The sequence below is a fragment of the Rhipicephalus microplus genome, chromosome 6 (genome assembly GCF_043290135.1).
Source record: "Rhipicephalus microplus isolate Deutch F79 chromosome 6, USDA_Rmic, whole genome shotgun sequence".
In the NCBI taxonomy this organism is placed as follows: domain Eukaryota; kingdom Metazoa; phylum Arthropoda; class Arachnida; order Ixodida; family Ixodidae; genus Rhipicephalus; species Rhipicephalus microplus.
In genome coordinates, this window is record NC_134705.1 from 61,318,109 (window position 1) to 61,334,424 (window position 16,316).

The following is a 16,316-nucleotide window of genomic DNA, read 5'->3' on the forward strand; positions in this document are numbered from 1 at the left end:
TGCCACACAGGGTACCTAGGTAGGAACTGTCTATCACTCGGAAAAAATTTTGCGATAGTGGCACAAATGAGAAAATTGTTCCTGAAATCAGGGGCGACGAGCATGCTTTTGTCCCATAAAAAAGGAATTATAATTTTATCTTGATGTTGAAAGTCGAGAAAAAATGACTGCTTGTGTCACCCAACAGTCGTTAATCTACTGGTAGGACGAGAAATACTAGCAGGTACTTATTTTGCTTAAAAACAAACACATGAAACTTGAAATCATATTTTCCACATTTGAGGGAGCTTTAGGTTGCACCAGAGACTACTTTTTTTTTCTCCTCACGCATTCAAATAGGCGCCCGGTGGTGCTGCTGGCAGTGTGGTCGCTTGCCTGCATGCCTGCGTGCTAATGACAGAGAAACGAAAGCGCAAGTCGCTGCCACTCATATGAACACAGAAAAGTGTGTGCATGCCTTAGACGTCCACTAAGGTATTTCTTTTATTTATAAACAAGACTTGATGAAACCTGCAAAATCTGCACGCATTTTCAGTTTAGACTCTCACTGGCAGTACAACTGTCATTGCCTACACCGTTGAGTGTTATGGGCATTCATTCTACCAATGGAAGGAGACCGAATGCAGATAGAAAAATTCTGTTTCAAAAATTTCCACACAGTTTCAGATGGTACGCTTTTTATTGTGGCCCAAAACAAAATGGCAGTGAAGGACTGTTACTAATATTGAGCATTTTTGACCAGGCATCCCTTCATCGAAGGGCCTTTGAATTGGGAAAGGACTTTCGGCAACTAACGACCTGACAATGGCGCCGTCCCTTCTTCCCTGCTCCTGCAGTGAAGAGGGCATATATGGGTTCCGGTAAAATGACAAAAGGGGAAGTGCATGCTTCGAAAAAGTTCTACTGCTTCGGCAGTTGACGTTCAACTAGCGAAAAGCGTGGTCCTCGATGCCGCAAGTTTCACGTAGGTAGCGAGCATGGAGTGTCCTGCACTGCACAACGTATTGAGATGGCTGCAACACCTGGCAACACCTGGCACCGTCGCGAGACCATCAGTGTCACGTTGTCAACTCCCTTATGTGAACTACGAGCTGAACTGGCCCGTAAATTAAAAATTTTATTGCGATTTTTTCCAACCGTTTTGTTGTTGCACCCAGCTTTTAGATATTGTCTTAGTGTACGCTGTGTCGGACATTGAAACTCAGAAGCACGAGCATGATTTTTCAGTAATTCTTCTTTGTATCACTTTTAGTTTTCATCGTGTCCAGTTAGTTTCTTAACGTACTGCGTTCTGTGTATTTGTACTTGTAATGCTCTTTTAGCGCGTCATTTGATTTGCAGCTGTTCTTTTTCATCGCATATATTTGTTATCTCCTTCCAAAGCCGTTGTTTTAATTAAATGCTAGTTCGTTTTAAATCTAATATTTGTGTCTGGTCTATGAGCTCATCAGTCAGAACCAAACATCACTGCACATGCAACTCCACATGGGCCAATTAACCTATACAACCTCGAAACGTACCACTTTGACGCCTTTCTGGTGTCGCAGGCCGAGGCATAAAGTAAAAGCTTGTGAGCCTGCCGCTGTTTGATCGGCGGGGCTTCCCCCGAAGTGTTTTACAGGGAAGGTAAGGAGTCTCTTTAATTCCTGCTCAAACCCTCATTCTCATCTCCCTTTACGAAACTAACGAATAGGGTTTCAACGCCACATTTTCCAATGCCATGAAGCAGTTGAGGCTGTTACATAAAAATTTGTCTACTCTGAAACTAACCAGTATCTGGAAAGTTCTTTGTCTTCTTCACAGCGACCAAAGCCTTGCCCGCCACGCTACAAGTGTGGGTATCACTTGTTTTGCTGTAGACCCTGTATAGAAGAAAAAGCATATTGTCAGAAAACACACCATAAATGTTTTGCAGTAGGCTACACAGTGAAGGTGAGACATTCTTTCTTTTTTCAACTTTTGAGGCACTGCAAAGAGATTCAGAAAAAAAAAGCATTAGGAGGGAAACTGAGCTAGTTAGCAGGTTGTGGAACAGGCAGGGCTTGTGGGAATAAAGACTTCTTTATCTTTTCAGCTGATCCTACCAACACCTGGCCTTCGAACAGGTTTCCACACTTTGCCCGGCTTTGCACTCCCTATGTGATTAGTCCATCTTTGACACAAATGGTGATGTGACACAATAACATCATGTGGCAAGCTCTGACATCATCATCATGATTTTTTGCATCGCTAATGGTCACACCACAGACAGTCAACTTCTGCATTTTATGAAGCATCTGAAAATTTTTGCCCTAAAATAGGAGATTTACACACAAAAAAAAACAAAAAAACAGGAGGGCCTATCTCTCTGCCCTCAGTTGTCTCGAGTGACCTACTGCAGTGTTTCTCAGGAATGGACATGTTGGGAACCTATAAGGGACCAGGACAAATCATTGGGGACCCCTTGTAATAAGAGGTGATAGGACTAACGAATTAACCCAATATGGGCATGGCATGAGACATAGGCACCTTTTTTTCACACCTGGCCAAGAACGGTCAAGCAAGAGTGTGCCACGTCAACCTGCGTCTAGCAGTGCTTTCTTTTTCAACCATAGAAAATGCATGCTTCCACACACATTTAACTGCCATAAAAGCTTAGGAGCCACCTTGTGGAGAAGTGAAAACAATTGTGCATTCCCCAGCTATGAGCTTGTACTGGTAAATTTTGCAGTGATCTGTCTACTGGAAACTATGATGGCAAAACTGAAATGCCACTCATTAGGGCTACCAAGGCACCGCCATGTTCATCAGAGTTTCCTGCAATTAACTACAGGACTCTGGCGCTGCGATCGTTCAGTGACCATAGAAATCATAAGAGTAAATGAATTTGCCTAGTGTTCGTGCTTCGAATGCACTTGTGACTTTATTGCAGTGCTTCGGTTTTGTTTGAAATAAAGAAACAAACACTTTTGAACTTCGTGCTCCGATTTAAATTGACGAGCCTAAAAGGTTAAGGTGGTGAAGCGCAACTGCTGAACATTTGCCAATTGTCGTTTCGTGACAATGCAGCTCCAAGCCATGCAAAGCCAAATAGAAGCGAAAGTATGAAGATTAAGCAAATACATCTACAACCCATCATTCCCATGCTCACTGAAGCGCCATGGGTTGCAGCTCCCATAGACACTAGTGCCAGAGTTCGCTCTATAGTATTTACGTGAAAATTTATGACGTTGATTACATGGCATCTTTAAACCAGCGCTGTAGTGTGCCAATTAAGTTTCAGCGACAGTGGATTTCAAGGCCAGCTCCTCCACAATAACCCATGCTATGCGGTGAAACATACCAAAACGAGTGGCTGTCATGGGATATGGTGTGCTTTTAAAAAATGCTCTTTTCCTTTTTCTTGGCATAGGTTTTTCAGACCCCCTTCGAGAAGCTGTGACTTGGTATTTCACAATCTAACTCACACATGCAAAAGAGCAACGTCAAAATAAGCCTGCCACTTCGAATATTATAATAACTTTTTAAAAAACCTTTTCATTCTCCTTGGCTAACTTTCATGTATGTGTGTTTGTGCTTCTTTTCTATTAGAAACGCTAGCTCCGAGCCAACTACATCGTTGTGTATTCCTTCCTTGGTTCCAATCTCTGTGAGCGCTGTACAATGAAGAAGATAAAAATATGCCCCCAGCAAACTCAACAACACACCATTTAAATGTTTGCTAATATTTCTCAAACAGAGGAGAAATGTCTACTAGGCTGTAGCATGGCTGAAGGCCTCCCTTTATTTTTGACTCGCTGCCAACACAAATATGCAACTGTATGAGATTATGCTGCCTTGATTCACTCAAGGACAAGAACGCACCTGTCTGTGGCTCCCCTGATGTGCACTTTTTCCTCACATTCCACGCCCGTCTCTCCTTGCTTCACCTGCAAAAGGTGGCAACAATGGGCTAGTTGCTGTTGCTTATTATGAAGTGAGTAACAGCATGTACAGCATTCGACGCAAACAACACTGACAGAGTGAGAATGCAAAGTTCATGGTATCATTCTCAACCTGTTTATGCTGTGCTCACTGTTCTTTGCTCCCTCCTCCACGTTGCTGGCAATATCAACTTGCCAAAGAAGGAGTTAAGGGGGGAGGGGGCTTGCTCGGAATATTATGCTATTTTATTCATGAAAGCTGAGGCCCAAGAAAAGTAGAATAAAGACAGAGAGCAAACACAAGCATTTGTCTCACTCTCTCCCGACAAATATTGACATCCACTTAGTGCGCACTAATGTCCCTAAAGTAGATATACTAAATGATAATATCACAATAACGTGCTGGGGAATGCACCATTATTAGGTAATTGCCAAAGAAGTGTCAGTGCACACAACGATTCAAAAGTATGCGCATTAAATATAGAATGTCTCAGCAGCATCCTTTTGTTGCTCTGGTTTGCAGACACACGTTGCAGCACTATGAAAACATTTGGACCCTCTTCACTCAGTTGCACCAACTTGTTAGAGTAAAAGAAATTTTTTAAGAACTTGCAGAAAATAATCTTTTCCATATAAGTCCAAACTGTTATGATCAGCATAAGAATCCAGGGGTAACAAATGTATGCCATTTTCGCTTGCACGCCCCTTCGTTGAAGGAAAGATGCCTTTATATTGGGAAGCTACCGGCAACTGATAATGCAAGAACAGTGCCGCCGAGTCTTTCCTGCACCTGCAGCGAAAGGGGATGTATGTCTTCGAACAGAACGACCTCTCAGAGGCAATGCGTACGATCTGAAAAGATTTCCTTGCTTCCTCAGTTGACACTGAACCAGCGAACAGCGCAGTCAGTGGTGCGGCGAGTCTCACATAGGCAGCGAGCACGGAGTGCCCCATGCAGCGAATTGATTCAGCTGCAACACTGGGCATTTTCGTCGTCTACGAAACCTGGCGAGACCACCAGCAGCAACCTGTCGACTCCCTTACGAATGCCAAAAGCTGGCATGGTCCTTACAGAATATTTCAATTGTGATTGTCTTGTTACCATGTTATTTTGTTGTACCCAGCTGTAAACATTGTCTTTATGTGCACTGCGTCCCACAAGAAGCTCAGCAGTGAGAGCACGATCTTTCTCGTAATTTTTCTTAGTGTGCCTTCTATTTTCCATCTTGTTGAGTTATTTCATTAACATACCATGCTGTCTCTGCGAGGAAGAAGATAGCCTCATACAGAAGTTCATCGTCATTGGATGGCTCGCTCAGACAGTTTGCTCCCTGGCAACGGCTTGCCAGCTGTTGCTGCAGCCGTTGAGATCCCTGCCCACCTTAATAATAAACCACCACTACAATTGGTGGTACGGAACAGGCTACTTTACACACAAAAAAACAAGCGAACAGGATTTCGAACAGGCTACTCAACAATCGACCACATTCATACTATCAATCAGGTGATAGAGAAATGCTCAGAATATAACCAACCACTATACATAGCCTTCATAGATTATGAGAAGGCATTTGATTCAGTAGAAATATCAGCCGTCATGCAGACACTACAGAATCAGGGGGTTGATAAAGTATATATAAACATCCTGGAAGAAATCTACAGGGGATCAACTGCTACCACAGTGCTTCATAAAGAAAGCAACAGAATACCAATCAAGAAGGGTGTAAGGCAGGGGGACACAATCTCCCCAATGCTATTTACCGCGTGCTTACAGGAAGTTTTCAGAAGCCTAGAATTGGAACAGTTAGGTATAAGAGTTAATAGAGAGTACCTTAGTAACCTGCGCTTCGCCAATGACATTGCGTTGCTGAGTAACTCAGGGGACGAATTGCAACTCATGATTATGGAGTTAGACAAAGAGAGCAGAAAGGTGGATCTTAAAATTAATCTGCAGAAAACGAAAGTAATGTACAACAACTTAGGAAAAGAGCAGCACTTCGAGATAGGTAATAGTGCACTTCAAGTTGTAAAACACTATGTCTACTTAGGGCAGGTAATAACCGCGGAGCCGAACCACGAGAATGAAGTAACGATTGATTGATTGATTTGTGGGGTTTAACGTCCCAAAACCACCATATGATTATGAGAGACGCCGTAGTGGAGGGCTCCGGAAATTTCGACCACCTGGGGTTCTTTAACGTGCGCCCAAATCTGAGCACACGGGCCTACAACATTTCCGCCTCCATCGGAAATGCAGCCGCCGCAGCCGGGAATCGAACCCGCGACCTGCGGGTCAGCAGCCGAGTACCTTAGCCACTAGACCACCGCGGCGGGGCGAGAATGAAGTAACAAGAAAAATAAGAATGGGGTGGAGCACATTTGGCAAGCACTTTCAAATTATGACAGGTAGATTGCCACTATCCCTCAAGAGGAAGGTATATAACAGCTGTATCTTGCCGGTACTTAGCTACGGAGCAGAAACCTAGAGACTTACAAAGAGGGTTCAGTTTAAATTGAGGACGACACAGCGAGCAATGGAAAAAAAATGGTAGGTGTAACCTTAAGAGACAAGAAGAGAGCAGAGTGGATTAGGGAACAAATGGGGGTTAAGGATATCATGGTTGAAATTAAGAAGAGGAAATGGACATGGACCGGGCATGTAGCGCGTAGACAGGATAACCGCTGGTCGGTAAGGGTAACTAACTGGATTCCCAGAGAAGGCAAGCGGATTAGGGGAAGACCGAAGATTAGGTGGGCAGATGAGATTAAGAAGTTTGCGGGTATAAATTGGCAACAGCAAGCACAGGACCAGGTTAACTGGCGGAACATGGGAGAGGCCTTTGTCCTGCAGTGGACGTAGTCAGGCTGATGATGATGATGACAGTTGATGGAGGTGCTGGGTAGCGAAAATTTGAAACTTAGCTGAAAACTGAAGCCATCTTCAGCAATGCTGGATGAGGTACCAACCAAACCACAGCTATAACCCGCTGCCCTGGTGGCTAATTGGTCTGCCTTGACCTACCGCTTCAACGTGACCCAGCAAATCTTCAGCGGTACAGAAGAGGTGGTGAAGGCTGGCTTACTGAATACGAACTGGTCAGTGTGATCAACCGCAGGGACAATGCCGCGAAGCTCAATTACGTGTCAATTTATTTCAGTTGTGTCACCAGCGTGAGGCATCAATACCACCTTCATGACTTTCCAGCATGGGCTGCTTTCAAAACGCACGTGACTGAAATACTCTGACACATTCCTGTTCCCAAGATTCGAGCAAAGCAACGTTTGTGTGGTCGGCGCAGCATAATGGTGAGACATTCATGAGTTACAATTAGGACGCTATCCTCTTATGCAACCGCGTTGACATCGCAATGGTCGATGCCGATAAGATCAGGAATATTTTGAAAGGCATTGAAGATGACGCCTTTCAATGCCAAAATTGGCTGTTGCTCCTGATAACTCATCCCTGCTGCTACAGATGAAGAATTTCGTTCGCAAAGAGGTTGCTCACCAGCTTTCGCTGATGCCACTTGTTCTTGGACAGTTGAGTTCTCTGCTGGCGTCCACTGTCCGAGCAAGTCGGCTGATGGCAATGCGCCTATCTTCTTCCTCATTATGCATTTGCACTTGTACTCTTCTTTTAAAGCATAGTTTGTTTTCTTGCTATTATTTTTTTTCATCGTGTGTATTTCTTGTATTTGTCCTCTTGTATTTGTCCTCTGTTAATTTCTGTGAGGATCTCTTATAGCCCTTGTTCTAATTAAATGATCGCTTGTTCTTAGTCAAATCTTCGTGTCTGATCAATGATTGTGTAGGTCATCCTGAACATCACTGCATGTGCTATCTGGCATGGTTCACTGGCAAGAAGAATTTTAAATGTACCACTTTAAGACATTGGAGGAAAACATGAAGCATTTAGTGTGCCGATACTAACAACAAATGCATGGAATGCACTTTTTTTCTTGTTCACGTTTTTACCTTCTGTAGAGGGCCCCGCAGTGGTCCAGTGGCTAAGGCACTCCACTGCTGACCCGCAGGTTGCGGGATTGAATCCCACCTGCGGGGGCTGCATTGTTGATGGAGGCGAAAATGCTGTAGACTTGTGTGCTCATATTTGGGTGCACGTTATAAAACTACAGGTGGTCAAAATTTCCAGAGCCCTCCACTACGTCGTCTCTCATAATCATACGGTTGTATTGTGACGTAAAACCCCCCATATCAATCAATCAAGACATTTCAGACATTGCAAGCCCAAGCATAACATGGAAGCCTGCGAGTCTGCTGCAACGCCGCTGCTATATCGACGGTGCTTCACTTGAACTGTGTAACACCAGGCAAATTTTTTCTTTAATTGTAGGGGTTCAATGTCCCAAAACGGCCATATGATTATCAGAGACGCCGTAGTCGAGGGCTTCGAAAATTTCGAGCACCTAGGGTTCTTTATTATGTACCTAAATCTAAGCAAATTGGCCTCAAGCATTTTCGCCTCCATCGAAAATACGGCCACCAGGAACGGCATTCGATCCTGCGACCTGCGGTTCAGCAGCTGAGTGCCTCATCGAATAGACCACCTTAGTGGGTCACCAGGAAAAGTGCCATGTGAAATACAATGTATTGACAACTCGAAGAAAGAAAGTGTAACGGTTGTTGTGCAACCTGAGCTAACAAGCAATGTGTGAAAATAATTACAGAGAAAGCGTATAGACATTGAACCATCAATGTAACCATGTTTTCTATTCAGCTCATGTAGCGCTCACTTTTGTCACAGATGATGTTACTTTAAAATCGAGCGCTAGCAACACAGCAAAAGGACTGTTCTCTATCGCCATATACTCAATGCTACTCTTCAACAGCTCTTCGCACTACCTGGTGTTATTTACCACAGGCACCGAATGAACATGTGAGCTCGAACTGTCTTGAACTGCATGAAAACAACAAAAGCACTCAATTTCATCCCATTCTTCTCTGTTTTGTTTTTTAATTACACGCTCATCTTCCTCCCTCACGTCTTCGCTAACTTACTCTTCTCTCTCCTGCTGCGGCCCGACTAACCACTGTAGTAAGTGGAGGTAGATAAAGACAAATGTTATTCGACAAGCCTCTTGGAGCTTGCTGCATGAAAGGTGAGCTAGTGCATTTGAAAACTAATAACTTGTGTGCAAATAACATGAAATGATTATCCGGGACACTGTAGCAGAAGGCTCCAGAACTTTCAACCTCTTTAAAGTGCATCACCTCCACCAAATTATGGCCGCCATGGTTGGGATTCAATCCTGTGACTTTCAGATTGGCAGCCAAGGACGATGGCCACTAAACTACCGCTGTGGGTTTCTTTTAAAAATGAAGTGGCATAGAGCAGAGTGTCCACTAGTGCGGCATGGTTTGACATTTGAGCGAGAATGCCCTTGCTCAACATGCTACCCAGGCGAGTGCTCACCTTGTCAACGTAAGAGCATCCTCGAAGGCCAGATAAGGAGAACTGGTTCACATCGTTCAGCCTCAGGTACGTGTGGAGAAGAATGGTGAAGGAAAACTCGGCATCGCCTGCGTCAGCAATAAAGACCAAACAAATGTGCACCACTCGTCGTGACTGCTCAAAGATACAAGGTTGACAGAAAACTATCTAGTAGGCCCAAGAAGTGCACATGGAGGTGAGTCACGTAAACGAGTCTGAGGCTTGGAGTTAGAAGAATGTTTAGCACTGAAACATGGCCAAAGGGGCAGAGCTAAACATTGCAAATGCAAAGTGAAAAACACTTCGCACGCAACTGCTTGTAGGCTTTCATGAAAATGCCGATATTATGTGAACTTGTAAAAACACAACACAAGGCAGAAAAAGAAGCAACAAAACTCTACAATGTTGAGTACTTTTACATACTGAAAAACTGAGAATAGCAAAGAAAAAAAATGTTATGTACAACAATGCTTGGTAAAACAAACAGGGAATGTCAAGATTCAAAAATTTTATGGCTCCCAGAATTCAGTGCTAAAACGAGTGTAATAATAATAATAATAATAATAATAATAATAATAATAATAATAATAATAATAATATTCTTGGGGCTTTTACATGCCAAAACACATTATAAATATGAGGCGTACCTTAGTAAAGGACTCCGGAGATTTCAACCATCTGGTGTTCTTTAACGGCACTGACATCACACAACACATGGACATGTACCATGTCACCTTCATCAAAATGTCACCAACATGACGTCAAGCCCATGAATTTAGGCTATCACAAGCAATAAAAGGAGGAACCCAAGAGCACATGTACCACAACCTCAAATTCATCTAGTATTTGTTGCACACGTGGCTCTCGCAGTAAGTAAAGTGGAGAAGTAGATGCTGTTCCGATAATCATCAGCCCTCCCGCCATGCTTCTTATCCTACAAAATGCAAAACTTAGCACTGCCAGCAGCTCACACCTGAGATGTCAGCAAGGAGAATGGCTTCACAAGCAACTTGTGACAACAAGCCATGAAAAATCACTCTTTTTGAACTCACTGAACACCACTAAACACATTTGAACTTCGGGATGTCATTCACAGAACGAGCACTGGATAATTCACGTTTTGCAACTACAATAGCACTGCTTGTGTTTCAGCCTTCCCAAACCTTGATGGTAAACTTGAGTGTAGAAGACACGATGGTCATGAATGACCGGACCAACTGCAGTGAGGTCATTTGTCAGACTTGTTCAAAAGACACTGGTCTCTCAAATTGTCGCTAATGAGTCGGTCTTGTATATGTGGTGTCTACAAACAATATGGACCAAAAAAATCAACAGATATACAATAGATGTCAAACCAAACATGTGCATAGTTGAGTGTTGCTGTTCAATTCAATTCGCACTCAAATGTTTACAATTCAGACTTCCCAAAGAAAAATGCAGTCAACATCCTATTGAAAGTGACTCCTTCAGATCTTCACTATGCTTCACCTCATCACAGTTTCGTATTGCAGCAAAGCTGTCTCTTGGGCTCCACTACGGTTTAATTTTTTATAGTAAATACAGTCAATGTCAGATTGCAAGTGGCTCCTTCAGACTTTTTAAATGCTTCACCTTATCAGTTCACACCCCCAAATTATGGCAAAGCTGCCTTTCAGGCCACACTACAGTCACAAATAAATTGACCCAAGAAAATGCTGGTTCGGACACAGATGTGGCAAAGGCGGAGCTCAATTACTTCCGCCACTTAAGACTGAAATTCGGGCACGAAGCCTGTGAAATCAGACGCCAAAGATTTTTAGCATGCGAAATGTCAAATGTTCTTGCATGTTGACGTCTACAAGGCAGATATGGAATTCTGGACTTGAAGGGAGCACACCCTTGTCCACCACATCAGTTGGGCTTCTAAAGAGGTTGAAAGAGGAGGAGAGACTGAGGAAATATTGTTGCCATTCATCTGTAAGGTGTTGCCGGCAACACTTTGGTTCCGCCAAGTCAAATACTAATACAATTCAGCCTCTGCATTGCTTCATTCTTGATAAGACTACGACACACCTCCACACAAGCACTTCATCAACCTAGCAAAAAGATATGAGGTCCCTGCAAAGAAACTTGAACAGTGAATGTCACATTACAATGGCCTTGACTCAATTAAAATGTCCTAGGAGGCTATCCAACAAAAAGCGCAGTGCATGCAAACATTTATCAAAACATCACTTATATTTTGAAACTGTCCGATTCATATATGCATCAAAGTTGCATGCATGGAAAGTTCATGCCACCTGTAACACTAATGGTGTGGAATAACAGATTATAGCTCAACTCATGTGCAGAAAGTAAAGTTTGGAGTAGATATTTGTGTATCGAGCATATGTGGATTAGAGAAACTATTTCATTTTTCATCTCCTTGCAGGTTCCTCATGCATTTCATGCTATGTACTATGTGAGGAGCATAATGTGGCAGTTATTGCCGCAGCAGCAGCAAAGCTACCACCAACTAGTGCCATTAAATGCTGTGAGCAGAAGTGGTGTCAGAAGAGCAGGGCAGAGGGAGCTCTGTAGGCTTGTACTAATACTGCTTTTCTTTGTTCTAAGTGACTTCAAACTGAACAGCCCTCAGGGTCGAATATTTTCAACTGAACTCAAATAGTTACCAGTTGCGTAAAGAACAAGATTGAACAGTTCAAGTTCTAAGCAAATAGCCTTTATTTCCGAAGTCATAATATTGTCATGGAGATGAAGTAAAGGAAGAGGAAGAACTCAAGCAGCTGATAGGCACGCGAGGGGGCCAATCAGCCATTGTGACTCTTGCCTGTGGGCTTTCCTCTGTTAACGCATTTTGTACAGAAGTGTCTAAGCCCATAACATATTGGTGAGAGGTGCTGGGTAACCATCAGGCAATGGAGCTCCGCAGCGGACGTAGCATCAGTTTTCAAGCCATGGACAATGCTGAGCCCTCTGTATCAACGTCAGTGTCTCCCACGAACACGGCGTCACAAGCATACGTTTTCATGCCACTTAAGGATGCCGGTACATTGGTTATCCATGTTCGAACGAGTGAGTGTGCTGAACAGATGGGATCCCACACTTCAGTTGGCTAATGTGCTGTTTTACTTGAGAGGCACGGCCAAGGTGTGGTATGAAAACAACAAAGAGGAACTCACAAACTGGGACCAATGCAAAGAAAAGATGCGAAAGGTGTTTGGCAAAACCGCGAGTCGCAAGATCGCCGCCAAAAATGAATTGGCCTGCCGTGCCCATCTCCCACGGAATCCTACCTTGCATACATTCAAGACGTGCTGGCCCTCTGCCGAAAAGCCGAAAGCGACATGACAGAAGGTGACAAAGTCGGGCATGTCCTGAAAGGTATTGCCGACGACGTGTTCAATCGGCTGATGTGCAAGGGCTGTTTCACCGTGAATGCGATCATCAAAGAGTGTCGTCAGTTTGAACAAATAAAAAGTCACCGCATTATGCCAACATTCACCCGACTTCCAAACACCGTTGCAACATCGACTTGCGAGGACCAGTTCACAACACGTCCGTCGCCGCCGGAAGACCTGACACGCATTGTTCGGCGCGAACTGGAAGCAATGGCACCCTCGGCATTCTATTCGCGCAGTACCGACACCACTCCTGTTACTGTTCCTCTTGTTCAAGCCATCATGCGCCAGGAGCTTGAAAACATCGGAGTGCATTCCGTGTGCCATGTCACCGCACCCAGAGTCAGCGAACGCCCTATCGTGATGCCCTCCCTCCTACGACCGACAGTTTTCTCCACGTACTCGCAACCCTGCTGAGTGGCGACCTGCAGATGACCGCCCTATATGTTTCAACTGCCACCGCGTCGGACGGTGGCAGTTGAAACATGAAGCTTGTTGAAGGATGAAGCTTGTTGAAGGATGAAGCTTGTTACTGCCGCAACACATGGTCCTGGGCACCTCATGCAACGAACATTATGACCCATTTCGACGGTACCACCCGCACGTTTTCACCTGCCCAAGAGTTCAATGTCGACCATTCTCGAAACACTTGGTATAGCCGCTCGCCTTCACCACGTGGGCAACAGTCTCGTTCGCCGCAAATACGTCGCCCAACGTCCCGCTCACCGCAGCCACGGCGCTTCTTGTTCCCTAAGGCTTCTGGCCGCATCGTCCCGGAAAACTGAAAAATGCAGCCCCCGGAGGTGGTGCTGCATTGACGACTTCCGCAGCAAATTCTCTCTCCATTGCCACCACAAGAAATGTAATAACCGTTGAAGTAGACGGCGTACCTGTACAAGCATTTGTAGACACCGGCGCAAGCATTTCGGTCATGAGTTCAAGCCTAAGCACACGTTTAAAGAAAGTTATGACACCAGCAGCTGCACAAATGCTCCGTGTGGCCAATGCTGGCACGCCTATAGTTTTTGGTCTCTGCACTGCCCGCTTAAGTATAAAGGACCACACTACTTCTGTAATTTTAGCCGTGATTGACCACTGCCCTTCTGATGTTATCCGAGGCCTGGACTTCTTGTCGAATAATTCTGCTCTTATCGATTGTGCTACCAGCGTCCTTCAGCTAGAGCTGCCTCAGATAGTTACTGAACCCCACACTGCCCCGCCGCGCCTGTGCTCTCTTCAGCATGTACGACTGGCGCCTCAGGCAGCCACCTACGTCGTTTTGACCGTACAGCCACAGGTTCCCGATAGTCAATATGTACTCCCTCCTCTCGCCGTTGCCCTTTTGAGCAGCAACATTGCCATTCCCCATACGCTTGTGACTGTCACTGACAACTGTACCTCGCTCCCACTTCTCAATTTCAGTTTGTGCCCTGAAGTGCTTCTTCGTGGCATGTTCTTCGCCAGCGTATCTAATGCTGACGAATTCGAAATAGCGGCTCTCACAACCGAGATGGATTTACTTCAGTGTTCTGTAGCTAACAGCACCTATTCTCTGCTAAATCGTTTCTTGAAGATGATTGCACCCGACTTCAATCCTGCGCAAGCCATACGACATCCATCGCCTTCTCGCATCATACACCAAAATTTTTTGATTTCGACGACAGACCTCTAGGGCAAACATCCATCGTTCAGCACCGTATAAAACTCTGGTGACGCCAGTCCTATTCGCCGACGCCCCTATCGTGTCTCCCACACTGAGCGCAGAGTTATCCAAGCGGAAGTTGAAAAAAATGCTGAACAAAGGTGTCATAGAACCATTAAGCAGTCCTAGGGCCTCCCCTGTCGTCCTTGTGAAGAAAAAGGACGGTACCTGGCACTTCTGCGTTGACTATCGCCACCTCAACAAGATCACGCAAAAAGACGTATACCTTCTACCACGCATCAATGACGCGTTGGACTGCCTGCACGGCGCTACATACTTCTCGTCTGTTAATCTTTGGTAGCTACTGGCAGATTTCTGTCGATGAAATGGACCGCGAGAAGACAGCCTTCATTACACTAGATGGTTTACACGAGTTTAAAGTCATGCCTTTTGGACTATGTAACGCCCCTGCCACATTCGAACAAATGATGGACTCTCTCCTGCGTGGTTATAAGTGGTCTTGTCTTTTTTACCTAGACGATGTGATAGCCTTTCATCTACCTTTGATAGTCACCTGACCCGTCTTGCTGCAATTCTCGCAGTCTTCAGAATAACAGCTGGGCTACAACTCAATTCCAAGAAATGTCAATTTGGCCGCCGTCAGCTTGCCATTCTGGGCCATCTTGTGAACGCCGATGGCGTCCAAACAGATCCCAAAAAGATCCGCGCCGTCCGTAACTTTCCGGTGCCCCGTTATACATCGGATGTCCAGAGCTTCATCAGCTTATGTTCATACTTTTGTCGTTTCGTGAAAAACTTCGCCGACCTGGCCAGGCCACTCACAGATCTGCTGAAGAAAGATACCACATTGTCATGGGGCCCTGAGCAGGCTCAATCGTTCACCGCTCTCATCGGCTACATAACTACGCCGCCCATACTTGCCCACTCTAATCCTTCTGCTGCCACAGAAGTTTACACCGACGCCAGTAGCCACGGTATCAGCACAGTTCTCGCTCAGTCGCACCACGGCAGATAGTGCGTGATAGCTTACGCCAGTGGCCTGTTTTCTCCTCCTGAGAGGAATTGTCCCATCACCGAGAGAAAGTGTTAAGCTTTAGTTTGGGCCGTCGCCAAGTTCCGGCCATATTTATATGGTCACATATTCCCCGTCGTTACAGACCACCATGCCCTCTGCTGGCTGACTTCTCTAAAGGATCCAACTGGACGTCTGGGTCGCTGAGCTCTGAGGCTCCAGAAATTTTCGTTTAGCATCAGCTACAAATCTGGCCATTTGTAGGACAAATCTGGCCGCTCTTTCTTGTCCAGAGTTGTCGACGACCTCCTTCGATCGTGTGCCGCAGTGCATAAGCTCTCTACCACCTACCACTCGCAAACTAATGGCCTAACTGAACGCCTCAAACGCGTGCTCACAGAGATGCTTTCGATGTACGCCTCCGAAGATCATCGTGACTGGGACACCACGTTGGCCTATGTGACTTTCGCATATAATTCCTCTCGACATGACACCACAGGATTCTCACCTTCTTATCTTTTGTACGGTCGCGACCCCATATTGCCATTTGAAACCACCTTGCTTTTCAAGCCATCTGCTTCCGAGTACGCTCGCGAAGCCATTGACCGGGCTCACATGGCTCGTCAAGCCGCTTAGTCTCGTCTCACCAGGTTACTGGATATGCAAAAAGCCCACTACGACCACCGGCATCGCAACATAACCTTTGCCCCAGGTGACCGCCTGCTCCTTTGGTCACCAAGTCGACGTGTAGATCTCTACGAAAAACTCTTGTCCCGACACGCAGGACCCTACCTAGTCTTACATCAAGTTAGTGACGTCAACTACGAGATAGCACCATTGCACTACAATACATCAAGTTCGTCACTTGCCGACATTGTCCATGTTTCGCGCATGAAACCTTACTTCT

The 16,316-nt window shown here is 45.2% G+C and overlaps 1 protein-coding gene across 3 annotated transcripts in view; it reads right to left on the reverse strand.

Moving 5' to 3' along the window:
- The window catches only part of LOC142765277 (uncharacterized), a 96,203-nt gene that overhangs the window by 1,073 nt on the left and 78,814 nt on the right, over positions 1-16,316 (reverse strand). For 2 of the 3 annotated variants that reach the window (XM_075866012.1, XM_075866011.1), the window contains 3 exons: positions 9,337-9,443; positions 3,844-3,908; positions 1,771-1,862 (listed from right to left, as the gene is read on the reverse strand). In XM_075866012.1, coding sequence (XP_075722127.1) covers positions 1,771-1,862; positions 3,844-3,908; positions 9,337-9,443 — 264 coding nt within the window. Of the gene's footprint in view, positions 1-1,770; positions 1,863-3,843; positions 3,909-8,779; positions 8,821-9,336; positions 9,444-16,316 lie in introns of those variants that run through there. The other variant, XR_012884133.1, reaches the window with a different exon arrangement.